Source organism: Asterias amurensis, chromosome 3 (assembly GCF_032118995.1).
Source record: "Asterias amurensis chromosome 3, ASM3211899v1".
Lineage (NCBI taxonomy): Eukaryota > Metazoa > Echinodermata > Asteroidea > Forcipulatida > Asteriidae > Asterias > Asterias amurensis.
The window spans coordinates 4,396,838-4,410,249 of NC_092650.1; the positions used below are offsets into that span (position 1 = coordinate 4,396,838).

Genomic DNA, 13,412 nt, shown 5'->3' on the forward strand with positions numbered 1-13,412 from the left:
CTGCTAAGGAAATTTAACAGGACATCAGTCACAGATTGTACTTGTGTATCGTATATAGTAGTCTTGAAATCAAGTCGGTAATTGTTAAGCGCTGTATACCTACGGGGAGGGTACACTCATACTCAATCCCAGTATGTGTGTGAGTCAGTGGCTGCCACGCGCTACCTACGACCGATGCATGAAAGTATTATCGCACTGCGACTATTGCATGAACGTCAGAATGTGTGTTTGTAACAAATGGGCAGCGCCTAACGACTTGTCATCAAGTCTAGTACTTTAGTTCCAGCTCCAACTTTGTCGTGCTTACCTACTGTTTGTGCTAAGCAGCTCTATGAAATTGAGCCAGGTAATCAAACCCAAACTCTGCTGATCAGAAACACCATCCCCTAAGTGTATGATAATCTTACAAGCTCATGCAACAGAGTAATAACTAGTAACAAGACACTGGGGTTAAAGTTTACTTAAGTTTCCATAGAATTTTATTACAAAATCTGTTTTAATGGTGTTAAAGCAAACAACCAGTTCTTTTAGCAGCGTCACAAATCTTTTGCGAACAATTAGTCATACTATATAAAGTGTTTGCTTTTAAAGTAATTACATTTTATTAATACATTACATGATATGAGTAAAACATTGCACCACTCAAACAAACATTTTTTTTTATACTTTTAACTTAAAAATAAAGAAGAATGTGTTAAACTAAATGCCCAAAGTATAGTTCAGTTGTTTTAAAGAAATGCATCCGGTTAAATGGGAACGCAGTAGTCTCTTGCCTGCTGACTGGCAGTTTCACAAGATTGTTGCGTGAGCTATTTCGTTATCACCACAACAAATACTTAATGACTTGTCCACAAGTCTAGGTTTTTAATGAAGTCCTTTTTTTTCCATCAAAGACAAAAAACATGAAACTTCAAAATATTCTCAGGATTACTAGAACTAGTATCTACCAACTAAAAGTAATGTGACTTTTCAGAGGCCACAATAAATAATTTTAAAACAGAGTTGATAAAAAATTGTGTGTTTCCTTCTCATCCAAAGGTAGTGTCAGCAGCTGCAAAAGCACACAAAAAAGTTACAATTACAAAATAGTCTTTAAAACTATATTTGGAATATGACTCTATAAGTACAGTATTTCATTAAGTTTTCCAGTTCAATTCCAGCAACAATTAACTCAATTAAAACCTATTCAAAATTTGCCATTGTTTAAACTCTTTCTCATTCAGATTTATTTGAGTAATTCTAATTTATTTCATTTGAAACATTTAAGACTCAGACCTGTATCTTTCATTTCTGAAAGGGCAAGAACACCAAGGCATTTTCTCCTTGGTAAAGGGCTCCCTATGAGGAAATTGTAAATTTATACTGAAGCGTTTCAAGGGCACTGTAATGCAATGATCAGGGGGCATGGAGGCAATCGCCTTCATTGCCTCCGTGAAGTATCAGGCCTGAAGACTTTACTAGTTTTCAGTATCATTCAGTTTAATTTCTACTCTGATATTTGCAACTGACGAACCAGAGTGGTTAACCAGCCCTTTTTTTGCTGCTGGTTTTTGTGGAATTGAATCATCTTTGTGACCTGAAGAAGTTGTATGATAATGTTTTGGTAAATTGCTGAAATAGACATTATTGTTGAATGCTGATGCAAAAGATTGTTCATTTAAAAAACAAATTGAACAAGTTTTTTGTTGAAATTGGCCGAGAATACCAACAGTATAAAATATAGTTTTAAAGACAGTGGACACTATTGGTTATTGTCAAAGAACAGTCTTCTCACTTGCTGTATCTCAACATATGCATAAAATACCAAACCTGTCAAAATTTGAGCTCAATCGGTCGTCGAATTTGCGAGATAATAATGAAAGAAAATCACCCTTGTCACACGAAGTTGTGTGCTTTCTGATGCTTGATTTCAAGACCCCAAATTCTGAACTTGAGGTCTCGAAATCAAATTCGTGGAAAATAACTTCTTTCTCAAAAACTACGTCGTTTCAGAGGGAGCTGTTTCTGACAATAATTATACCATCAACCTCTCCCCATTACTCGTAATCAAGAAAGGTTTTATGATGATAATTATTTGAGTAATTACCATTAGTGTCCACTGCCTTTAAATAAATAAAAGTATATCTAATTAAACATCAATGTTGTTTATTTTCATGAAAATGGGTGGCAATGTGGGTGGCGTATCATAAACTTTACAACATTGTCTTTAACATAAATTGTTTACTCGTTGTCGTAACCATGTACAAAAAAATCTTACTTTTGCGACCATGTCTTGCAATACCTAAAAGGGCATAGGTAAAATTTAACATGGCCATGTCTTCTACCCTTCTTTAGTGTGTAAGTACATAAGTGTCTTCCTCATTGTTTTGCACATTTTCTCTGACAGCCTAGCCTGACATAATGACATAGAACAAATATTTTGGACCAAACTGAACGGGAATAATGAAATTCTGACGATAAACTCATTTCAAAACTCGTCCATGCAGTTTCCATTTGTAGAGTAAAAGCCGATTCCAACTGTTCCATCCCATTTTTTAATATAAATTGAACACAATATATATTGTCTTTTAAATTGAACACAATATTGATGGTCAGTGTTCTGTCATTTACTGCAACAGGGAACATGACCAAGATGGCAGCAGCATGAGAAAGGTCCATCCTGTCAGGGAAGTTGTGTTAAACCATGAGGCAGACAGTTAAATTGCATAAAAAGTAGACTGCCAGCATCCCCAAGCAATGGGAGCACAGGGAAGCGACACCTGTGACACTCTCAAATTAACAGGTAGTTAGCCCCCATTTACAAATGTTTTTTTCCTCCCACCTTAACACCAACATTTCTTTAACATCTTCTCTACACATGTATCTTCAAACTTTTACAGTGCAAGATTTCATTTCCAGAAAGATATTATAATTCTTCTTATTGTGACAAATACGATTAATAATTTTCTTTTTTAAACATGCCTCTTCACACAACAGACACGATCCTACGGGTTTACGGTGTGCATTTTATTGAAACACAAGGATTACAAATTTATGCTGACTGAACATGTTCTCTCCTTTCTCACTTTTTTTCTTGTTTTATTCACTGTTCAGCGCTTTGATCTTTGTTAAAGGCGCTATATAAATACCTATATTATTTGTATTTATTTATTTATCAGTTAACAATTATTATTACATGAGGCACTGTTTTAACATACAAAGGCACAAAGGTTTCCTTGGTTACACATAGAATCTACGACATTGGGACAAACAGCTTTGACTGTAGCTGTATCCGCCAAATCAGATACGGCTTTAATTATTCAGGATTTGTGGACGTAGTTTTCTGTGTACACCAGTGACATAACTTGACATCTTTTAGTGGTGGGGAAATATTGTTAAATATATATATATATATTTTTTGGGGGGACCTTTTTGTGTACTATTCAGAAGTGCATTTTTCTCATTTGGAGGCAAGGGGGGGGGGTAATTAATCTGAGGGGGAGGCTTTCCCTCTTCTACCCCCCAACAATTCATTGCCCCCGCCCTGCTGGTTCTGCCTAGCTACACCTGTGAAGCTGATCACCCTGTTCCACCCTGTGAAAATGATCACCCTGTGAAAATGATCCCCCTGTAGAGGAAAAAGTTTGATTGGAATTCATTTGATTATAATTTGATATGATTTAATATAATGTATAATGTAGATTTTCAAAAAAAATAGTGCCACAAAAATTAAACCTGTTCTCTATCAGAATGTCCGTTGTCTAAACTCACCATAATACCCAAACACTGTGCATAAACACACGACTCTGCCCGATGAAGCTTTATAACGTCATCGTAATCAGGAGGCGGGATTTCAGACCGCCGGCTAATGTAAACGTCTCGATTTTCCAGGACGGTGCTGTACGACGGCGGACTTTCGGTATAATCCACGGGTGTGATGTCGCTGCTATCTGTTGATGCATTCTGGGCCTGTGCGAGGTTGGCACGGAGTTGACGTCTGATGCGATTGTCTCTTTGTTTGAGGAAGTAACAGATGAAGCAACAGATAATAAGTAGGGTAGCAAGGACTCTGTTGACAAGAACAATGATAAGAGTTACAGACTCGGAGGAATCTAGAAAAGGAATATATATTACTCTTGTTATTAAGTTGCAACTTTTAGGAAAAAAAGTTTGCAATTACAGTCTAGTCGACCGTAAAACAAAGTAACACAAAGCAGAAATGAGATTCGGAACTTCTTATTGGATGTTATTTTGCAAAAATGGTTTACAATTACAATTGAGTCGACCGTTTCTGCAAGATCACTGGGACTAGCCTAATTATAAATACTGCCTCTTTTTAGCAGGAATGATATTATAAGAGGACAGTAACACAAAGCAGAAATGAGATTAGGACTAAATGAGATTCAAACTTTTTGTTGGATGTAATTTTGCGGAAAAGTTTGGGATTTACAGTCGAGCTGATCGTTATAACTAGATCTCTTGGACTGGCCAAACTGCCTCTTTATAGCAGGAGTGTTGTTATAAGAGGACAGCAAAACAAAGAAAGACAAAGTGGAAATGAGATTCAAGACTTCAGAACCTCTGTACAATGTAATCGCGTGAAATTTTTCGGGAGCATCATGTGTAAATCTTGAGTAGTGGTGGCTCTAAAAAAGTAATGAGCAATGCAAAGCTATTGGTTGTTATACACATGGTGAGAAACTGCATTCTCTGAAGTAAAGTATTTTTTTTTGAAAGACGTAATTTCTCACTCAAATATTTAAAAATAATTAAAGACTTCTTCAGGTCTGAAGCCTTTAATTATGCATCTGAAAACGTACAAGGTTGTTTTTTCTTTCATTATTCTCTTGCAACTTCAATGACCAATCGATTCAAAATTTGTACAGATTTGTTATTTTATGCATTTGTTGGGCTACACCATATGAGAATACTGGTCTTTGACAATTACCAATAGTGTCCAGGGGTTTATTTCACAAAGACTCCTAGTAGATATTAAAAGCTTAAAGGAACACGTTGCCTTGGATCGGACGAGTTGGTCGTTGAAAAGCGTTTTAAACCATTTGTTATTAAATGCAAATGGTTAGATAGATAATTTAAAAGTAAAATATAATTATCCACACAAATTTGCCTAGAAATTGCGTGGTTTTCCTTTTACTTTGAGAACTAGCACGGTCGGCCATTTATGGGAGTCCAAAATTTGACTCTCATAAATGGCCGACCGTTTTATGACTCCCATAAATGGCCGATCGTGTTAGTCAACGAGATAAAAGGAAAACCAGGCAATTTTGAGGCATATTTGTGTAGATCATTGTATTCTACTCTTACATCTTTCTAACCGTACATGTATATACATTAATTTTATAACAAACGGTTACAAACGCTTTTTATAGACAAGGCAACGTGTTCCTTTAAGTCCTAAGTTAGGACGAGTAATCAAGATAAAACTGGTCTTCACTTTCTGTGAAACCCAGATTGAAAGAGTAAATGTTGAGGATGATAAGTTCATCTTACCTGTCATGTTGGGTACGCTGTGACACTCGCCGTTATTCTCAGGACAAATACAGCACAGCTGCGTCTTTACTTCTTCAAGTCACAGTTGGGCGGTTGGGTTGGCGTAGTCGTATCTTTCCTGGCCTTCCACCTGTGGGACCCCCGCGTTGAATAACTCCAGATGGACTTTGTAGATCCGGTTTTCAGTCCCTACCTGATGGCGTGGATTTCCCTTGAAATAATTCTCTTGGCTTTTCCTCCAACATCTAATACTGAAACTTTGATTTTTGGTCTTTTCTCCGTTGGGCTCTCGGGAAGTATAGTGATAAAAAAAAGTACACTTTTCTGAATGTCCTTGGCTTCAAACCAGAATTAATTATTGAAATGAAAATACGAAAGTGGAATAATTAAAGTATGTAGAATGAAACCATCACCTGGTCTTGATTTTCTCAAATTTCTGTTTTGTTAAGTATGTGAATTTTTATATATTTTTTTCAAATCAGGAAACAAAAAAACACAACTTCCCTGAATCAAATCAAACTAGAGTTCTAGAGTTTGCAGCCAATCTCCGGGTGTTCGAATTTGTCATATGAAACATGAAACCTCCGGTCTCGACAGGAACTGAAGGTAAAATAGGTCACGTTTTGTGCATTGCCCAAGAGCTTTAAAAGTTGATGTAATGATTATTATAGACAGTGGACACTATTGGTAATTGTCAAAGACGAGTCTTCTCACTTGAGATACATCTCAACATATGCATAAAATAACAAACCTGTGAAAATTTGAGCTCAATTGGTCATTGAAGTTGCGAGATGATAATGAAAGAAAAAACACCCACAAAGTTGTGTGTTTTCAGATGCTTGATTTCGAGACCTCAAATTCTAAAGTTGATGTCTCAAAATCAAATTGTGGAAAAAAAACTTCTTTCTCAAAAACTACGTCACTTCAGAGGGAGCCGTTCTCACAATATTTTATATTATCAACCTCTCCCCATTACAAGTTACCATGTAAGTTTTTTTGCTAATAAATATTTTGAGTAATTACCAATAGTGTCCACTGCCTTTAAAAATTGATGTAATGATTATGTAGCATGTTTCATTAATAAATTACACATTTTTGTATGTGCTATTTTGTACTTCTGATTTGGACCAGAAGTGAAGGTCAAATAAGGTAATTTTTACAATTTGTTTACTTAAATGGCTTGTAATTCGACACCTGATGTCATCATCATGAGGTCATTACTTCTGCTAACCTATAGTCTAATTACATTCAAAGTTTGAAGTTGATGTGAGCTTTGCAACTATGCATTTGCCTGCAGACATAAAAAAACAAAAACAAAACAAACACTCTACATATTCATAATTAGTCAAACAGCAAATTTCACTTCCGTTTAATGCTATTACGCTAAACAAACCCAAAAATGGCACGGCGATAACAAAGTCTTGTTTCCTATCGCATTATAAAGTATTAAATAATAATTTTTGATACTATAAAACAAAATAAAAAATACTGTACAAAATCCTCAAACATGCGTCGTGTCTGCCCGATGAAGCTTCATAACTTCATCGTAGTCAGGAGGTGGGGTTTCAGACCGCTGCCTGATGTAAACATCTTGGTTTTCCAGTACCGTGTTGTACGCCGGCGGATTGTCTATATACTCCATGGGCGTGTTGTTGTCGCCCCCCGTTGCATTCTGCGCTTGTCTGATGTGGGCAATGTGTCGGCGTAGGACGTGTCTGTCCCAGAGTTTAAGCGAGCAGTAGATGAGGCAGCTTATGACGATGAGGAGGGCAATCAGGCCATTGATGAGAACAACGATTAGAGGTAGGAAGGAATCTGAAGACAGAGGATATAAAAACAGACATTTATAAATTGAAGTGTCGTGGCCGAGTGGTTTAGAGCACCGAATTTCTGTTTCTGATCAGCAGAATGTGGGTTCGAGTCGCAGTAATAACACTTGTGTCCTCAAGGGAAGCCACTTAACCTTTGCTTTTTCCTTCGGATGGGACTTAAAGCCGTTGGTCCTTTCTATAAAAAAAAGAAGGGGTTCGCCCCGGCGTTCCTGGCTGGGTTTCTGAATGCGCCTTAGCACCTTGTAAACCCTTATAAGGTGCCACACAATTGGGTCTCAGAATTCATAAACTCAATATCCTATCTCTCTGTAAAAATGTGTATACTAAGTGCCTTGAGTACCTTGTTGGTAGATACGTGCGCTACATGTATGTAAGACTTCAATATTATTATTATTAAGTACCCCAGACAGTTTCACTATTCCTATTGGAGTAGAGCATGTCAAGTGGGGATGTTTAAACGGCTGATAAAGACATACCTGGAGCTAATTAAGACCGGCTGGCTTCGCATGTTCGCAAGTTTACTTACGCAGAACGCAATCCTCTAGCTATAAGTACATGCCTGTAACTTTTTTTACTTTTGCTAAGCAGAACATTTTTAGGCATTTTTTTCTGATTAAGCGGCTCTATTAAGTTGGTCGCAGCTCTTTGGGGAGAAAACTGCTTCACAGGAAGACTTTGTAGCAGAGTTGCGGATAGTGTAAGGTTAAAGTCATGTCACACGAGGCAATTTACAGGCAACCAGTTAAAGACAATCTCCACATTTGAATGTTCGCATATTCTTGGGGGGGGGGACACACAAAAATGACTCATGTGCTACCAAAGTGGTCCCGACGCATGCACTGCAAAACTATTTAAATTTATTTTATAAAATTTTTAATATAGACTATTCCGAATGGCCCCTTAGTGTTGAGTTTTAACTCACCTGCCATTTCAGGATACATAGTGACCAGTGGAATCTTACTCTCATGGCACTGCACCCCCGCATCTTCGTTGTGCTTACAGTTATGATTCCCAATCCCTTGATGGGCGCAGTCCAACAGATGCGTCTCGTTCCCGAGACACTCCACGTCGTCGAGAAGGATGGGTCCGGTGCCCTCGCCGAAGTACGCTTGCGATGCGGCCGCGTTAGCCGCATAGTACCCAAGCTGCTGGCACACCACGTCAGCATCGGTGTAGTCCCAGTTGTCGTCGCAGACGGTACCCCATTGTCCCTCGTATGAAATCTCCACTCGACCCTCGTACGGGAAATAACCGTCTTTAAGTCGGACTTGGAAATCTGTGAAGGTTTAAAAAAAAAGTTATTCAAGGTAGAGCTATAGACTGGTCTTTGTCGAAAGAATGAATGCTGATTTAATACGTATTGATATTAAGACAAATACAAAGTCACATACATGTATGAAAGTATCACCTAAATACAGTGTCTTCTTGCTGAGAAAACTGCCAAGGAATTCTCTCAAGAGCATTGAAACCATCCACCAATCAGAAATCTGAGAAACATTTCATACATGAATCCTTTCTAAGATTCAAACGTTGATACATGTAGGTAAAAGGTGTGCCCCTGTTCGGAGTTGATTTGGGCCAGTTGTAGCACTAACCCCCAAAAATATACACATAAAAAGTCAATGTTTACAGACACAGCCATGCTGCATCTCTATTATTTCAAATGGCCAGCTGGCACGACTTACCTGGCATTGGTGTAGGCTCGCTATCGCTGCACTCCACTCTGGCCATCCGATCTGAATTACACTCGTCCACCGTCGCAAACTCCTGCTGGCATTCCGCCAGCGATCCTTCCGTCCCTTTACATACGATATTGCTAATGAGTATTGACTTGGTAAGCTTTGTGCAGTCTTCCGAAAGATCTACAGGTAGCGCAAACTGAAACCCAAGCTGTCTGCAAGCAACTTGCGCAGCTGCAATGTCCCATCCCTCGCTGCATAGAGACCACCAAGTTCCGAAGTAGTCAATTTCCACTTGGCCTTTACTTGAACCTTCTTCAGGAGACAGACGAATGACTGCTCCTGTTTGGGGAAAACAAAACAAATCTTTAAAGGCACTGGACACTATTGGTAATTACTCAAACTACTTGTTAGCATTAGAATTTAATGGGTACGAGCGATGGAGAGCTGTTGATAGTAAAAATCATTTTGAGAAACGGCTCCCTCTGAAGTAAGGTAGTTTTCCAGAAAAAAATTATTTTCCACTGAAATATTTGAATGATTTCAAGACCTCGGCTCAGGTCTCAAAATTAAGCATCTGAAAGCACACAAATTGTGCGACAAGGGTGTTTTTTCTTTTTATTATTCTTGTGCAACTTCGACGACCTACTGGGTCATAATTTCCACAAGTGTGTTTTTAATATTTTATGCATGTTGAAATACACCAAGTGAGAAGACTGGTCTTTGACAATTACCAAAGGTGTTCTGGGGTGGATTTCACATTGAGTTAGGACTAGTCTTATCTCGAGTTAGGATGAGTTACTCGACCTAACTTAGGACTAGCTATACGATTTTGATATCTCCTAGGACTAGTCCTAAATTAGGACTAGTCCTAACTCTCTGTGAAATCCACACCCCAGTGCCTCTATGATACAAAATAAAAAGGAGTGGTCCAAGGACAGAGTCCATTTTTTTATGCTTACAGGCTTTATGAAATAGGGCCCAGTTTACCTGCATTTGGGGAGCTTTGATTGCTGCAAACCACACCAGCATTCATGACACAGTTCCCGACACTCGGGCCACTACTCTTGCACTGCGTCAAGAACTCCTGCCATCTCGGACAACTGAAATCCACCCGCTGTCTAAGGCTCTTAGGACTGCCCGCTCCTGTTGTCTCCTTGGGATGAAGTGCCGTTGCCGACAGTGCGTAGTTGAATCCAAGCTGCTGGCACACTGCCGTGGCCTCGTCTATGCCCCACTGGTCGTGACAAACAGGTAGCCACTGTTTTCCGTACAGGACTTCTACGGCCCCGTCTAAGGGCGACTCTCCACCCACAAGACGGACTGAACATACACATAGAAAAGAAAAAAAAAGAATATGAAACTTTTTCATGATGGAATAATTTCTCAAAATTGTCGATTAAAAAAAGATATTTGATTGCTGCGCATACTACTTTAGAAAGGGAAGGTATACGTTTCAGGGCTGTTGAGAGAAAAAACTGAACTCGGATTCCCAGCGCAAAGCGCATTAGCATGCGAGCTTGAAAACTTGCAAGCATGAAGCCCAATCATTTATCTTTGGTATTAAAAGCTCTACTCTACAAAATGGGGCGTTATTATATGGTTATACATGTATCTCCATTTCTTTTAGAAATTTATCTTTAGTGAGGTGGGGGGGGGGGGGGATAAAAAAAACAAAATTTCAGAATTCCGTTTGAAGCGGAGGAATCACATCCCTGTGTTTTATATAAGAGTATATTATTTTGAAAGTTGATATATTATCATTAAACAAAAAAGAAAAGACATGACGAAAACATGATAATAACATCTTTACCTGGTAGAGGTCTCTCTTGACAAGAAACGACAGCATCCTCCGCCCTCTGGCAGCTCTGTGTGGTGGGTTTGCTGCAGGAGCATTGCCCAAGATAGCTCTCGTTCCCGGCACATTTAAAGTCCTCGATAAACATTGGTCCCTGTCCCTGCCCAAACTGTGCCCCGCCCATCAGAGTCGGACCCAGCACATCTGCCTGTAGGAACCCGAGCTGGCGACAGACTACATCGGCGTTGCTCGGGTGCCAGATGTTGTTGCATACCGTCCACCATTCCTCACTGGCGAGGATTTCTATGCGGCCTTGATGGAGAAAACTTCCCCCGACAATCCTGACGGGGAGTTCTGAAGAAGAAAAAAAAACTAAAGATAGAAGAATTCTGATCAAATATTCACGCCATTATCAGTATAGGCTAGGTTTAGGGGTGGCATGGTTGGCGTGTGTGTAAAAAATCCTCTCTGTTTATACTCTTTGAGCTCTTCAGGTAATTTTTAGCTGTTTTTGTGTTTTCATTCATATTTTATATTGTATCCAGGGTCAACAGTTCATTGAAAACCGATGGGGCTACCCTGGTTAAATAAGACCAAATAAATAAATGAAGCAATATTATAAAATCCTCCAGATGGTCATAGACCAATTGTTCTAAGGGAAGTGACAAAAACATACTTATCACAGCCACAGTAAGTAATGAGTAAAGTGACAAAAAAAAAACAAAAAAAAAAACACTTTGAAGTATCAAACTGTCATACTGTTGGCTAAAACACAGCATATATGCTGTCAATTTACAGATTGGACAAAATCAAATTGTATTGAGGCAGACTTCTTGTTCTTCTCCCATTAAAAATAAAATTTGGTGATGAACTGAAATGTTCCGAGAATATTAACCACTTCCCAGCTGTCACTTCCTCCAGGGATGGTTTGAACAAGAGCCAAGTTTGCCATGCAGCATCTGTGGTAATGGGTGTGGCCCAGTTTTGTGTCAAACAATTAAGATTTGGACCAGTTCCAAGCATCAGTTTTTTAATCAAATGCAAAGATGCTGAATCCAGTCAGCCACTTTTACAGTAAACACCATACATAAAGCATGCAGTCAATTTAGCTAATGACTGTCATCACCTTTAGTAATAAATAATCTTACGGAGAGATTTCCATATCCTGCCACCACTTGTTCAATCATTTTTACCCAACAGGCCAAAAGAGTAAATAGAATATTGTTTTATTTCTTAATGAATAAAAAAAAAGGTAGCAGAAGAATTTGGAAAATGTGTCAATCGTGGAGAGTTTACATCATTTTTTAGCTTTAGGCGTAATTACAAGAAGCAAAAACACCAATTTTTCCGAAGTTCTAAAAACTATTTTGTAAGGCTCTCATGGGGAAGCCTGATACTAGTTTCTAGAAAACATGATTTATTATAATAATTTATAAAAAGATATCAATATAAACCACAAGGGCAACTGACTGGGTAAATTTTGAAATGATTTTTGGGGTTGAACAAAGAATTGACTAGAGTGGGATTCGAACCAACAACCTCCGGATTAATGTGCCGGCTCTACCAACTGAGCTATCTAGCCCTATGTTGGCAGTGGCACCCCCGAACAAAGATATTGACAAAATAGGGACACCGCCAATATAGGGCTAGATAGCTCAGTTGGTAGAGTGCCGGCCATTAATCCAAAGGTCTTTGGTTCGAATCCCACTCTAGTCAATTCTTTGTTCAACCCCAAAAATAATTTATAAAAACAAACGGAAAAGTTTCCGTATGGCGCCACCACTTTTTCATTCGATATGAAATAAATATAGTATCTAATTAACCTCAGTGAGATATCCCTTTTTATAAAAATGAGTGAATAAAAGTGGTGGCACCATACGGAAAGTTATCCAAACAAACAAACAAACAAAACAAACAAACAACTCTAAAAAATAATGGTAAGTTTTTAACTATTAATTAATTACTTTTTTAATTATAAGTACTGATACATTGATAATAAATCAAAATTCACATAATAATCCATAAGTTAAATATAATCCACACGGTATTAAAAATTTGTAACTTCAAGAAATCATATTATATAGACAATTAAATCAAAAATACTTTACCACTTTTGTGTGTCGGTGGGCATGCTGAGTGTGAATCGCCTGGAGTTGAAACAGATTTACAGACATGACTACACCAAGTCAACACGAACATCATCACAAATATCCTGCCCCACAACCACATCCACTGCACATGCCGCATAGCTATTGTGGACGCTATTGTCATGTTCACTCTAAATAATGTTACATGAATAGCCATTGAAGGTCGGCTTGACTCTTCTATTGAGTGGAATGTCAACCCAATGTCATTCACCAAATCAATGCATCATGCATCAAAACCCAAGATTCTGAAGATCTCTTTACTAAGATTTCCTCCATCACTGTTTACGGTTTTTCCTGAAACAAACGTCCCCTCTCATTGTACAAACTTCATTATCGACTCTTTTGGAGTTTCAGAAAACTTGTTGTGAACGGGTGACTCAAAGTAAACAATAATCGGAGTTGTTTTTATTTCTGAGACTAGACATCCCCAAATAAAATCAGAACTTCCTCCGACCGACTTGTTGTC

At 38.4% G+C, this 13,412-nt stretch overlaps 1 protein-coding gene across 1 annotated transcript; it reads right to left on the reverse strand.

Annotated features, from left to right (window-relative positions):
• Positions 1 to 3,912: 3,912 nt before the first annotated feature.
• On the reverse strand, positions 3,913 to 13,407 carry LOC139935004 (scavenger receptor cysteine-rich domain-containing protein DMBT1-like). Its single transcript, XM_071929445.1, has 7 exons — positions 12,908 to 13,407; positions 10,815 to 11,153; positions 9,992 to 10,324; positions 9,008 to 9,343; positions 8,245 to 8,598; positions 5,491 to 7,305; positions 3,913 to 4,048 (listed from the first exon to the last, which is right to left on the reverse strand). Exons 1-6 carry the CDS (start codon positions 13,101 to 13,103, stop codon positions 6,992 to 6,994), a joined length of 1,872 nt encoding a protein of 623 aa, XP_071785546.1. The 5' UTR covers positions 13,104 to 13,407; the 3' UTR covers positions 3,913 to 4,048; positions 5,491 to 6,991.
• Between the last annotated feature and the right edge of the window lie 5 nt (positions 13,408 to 13,412).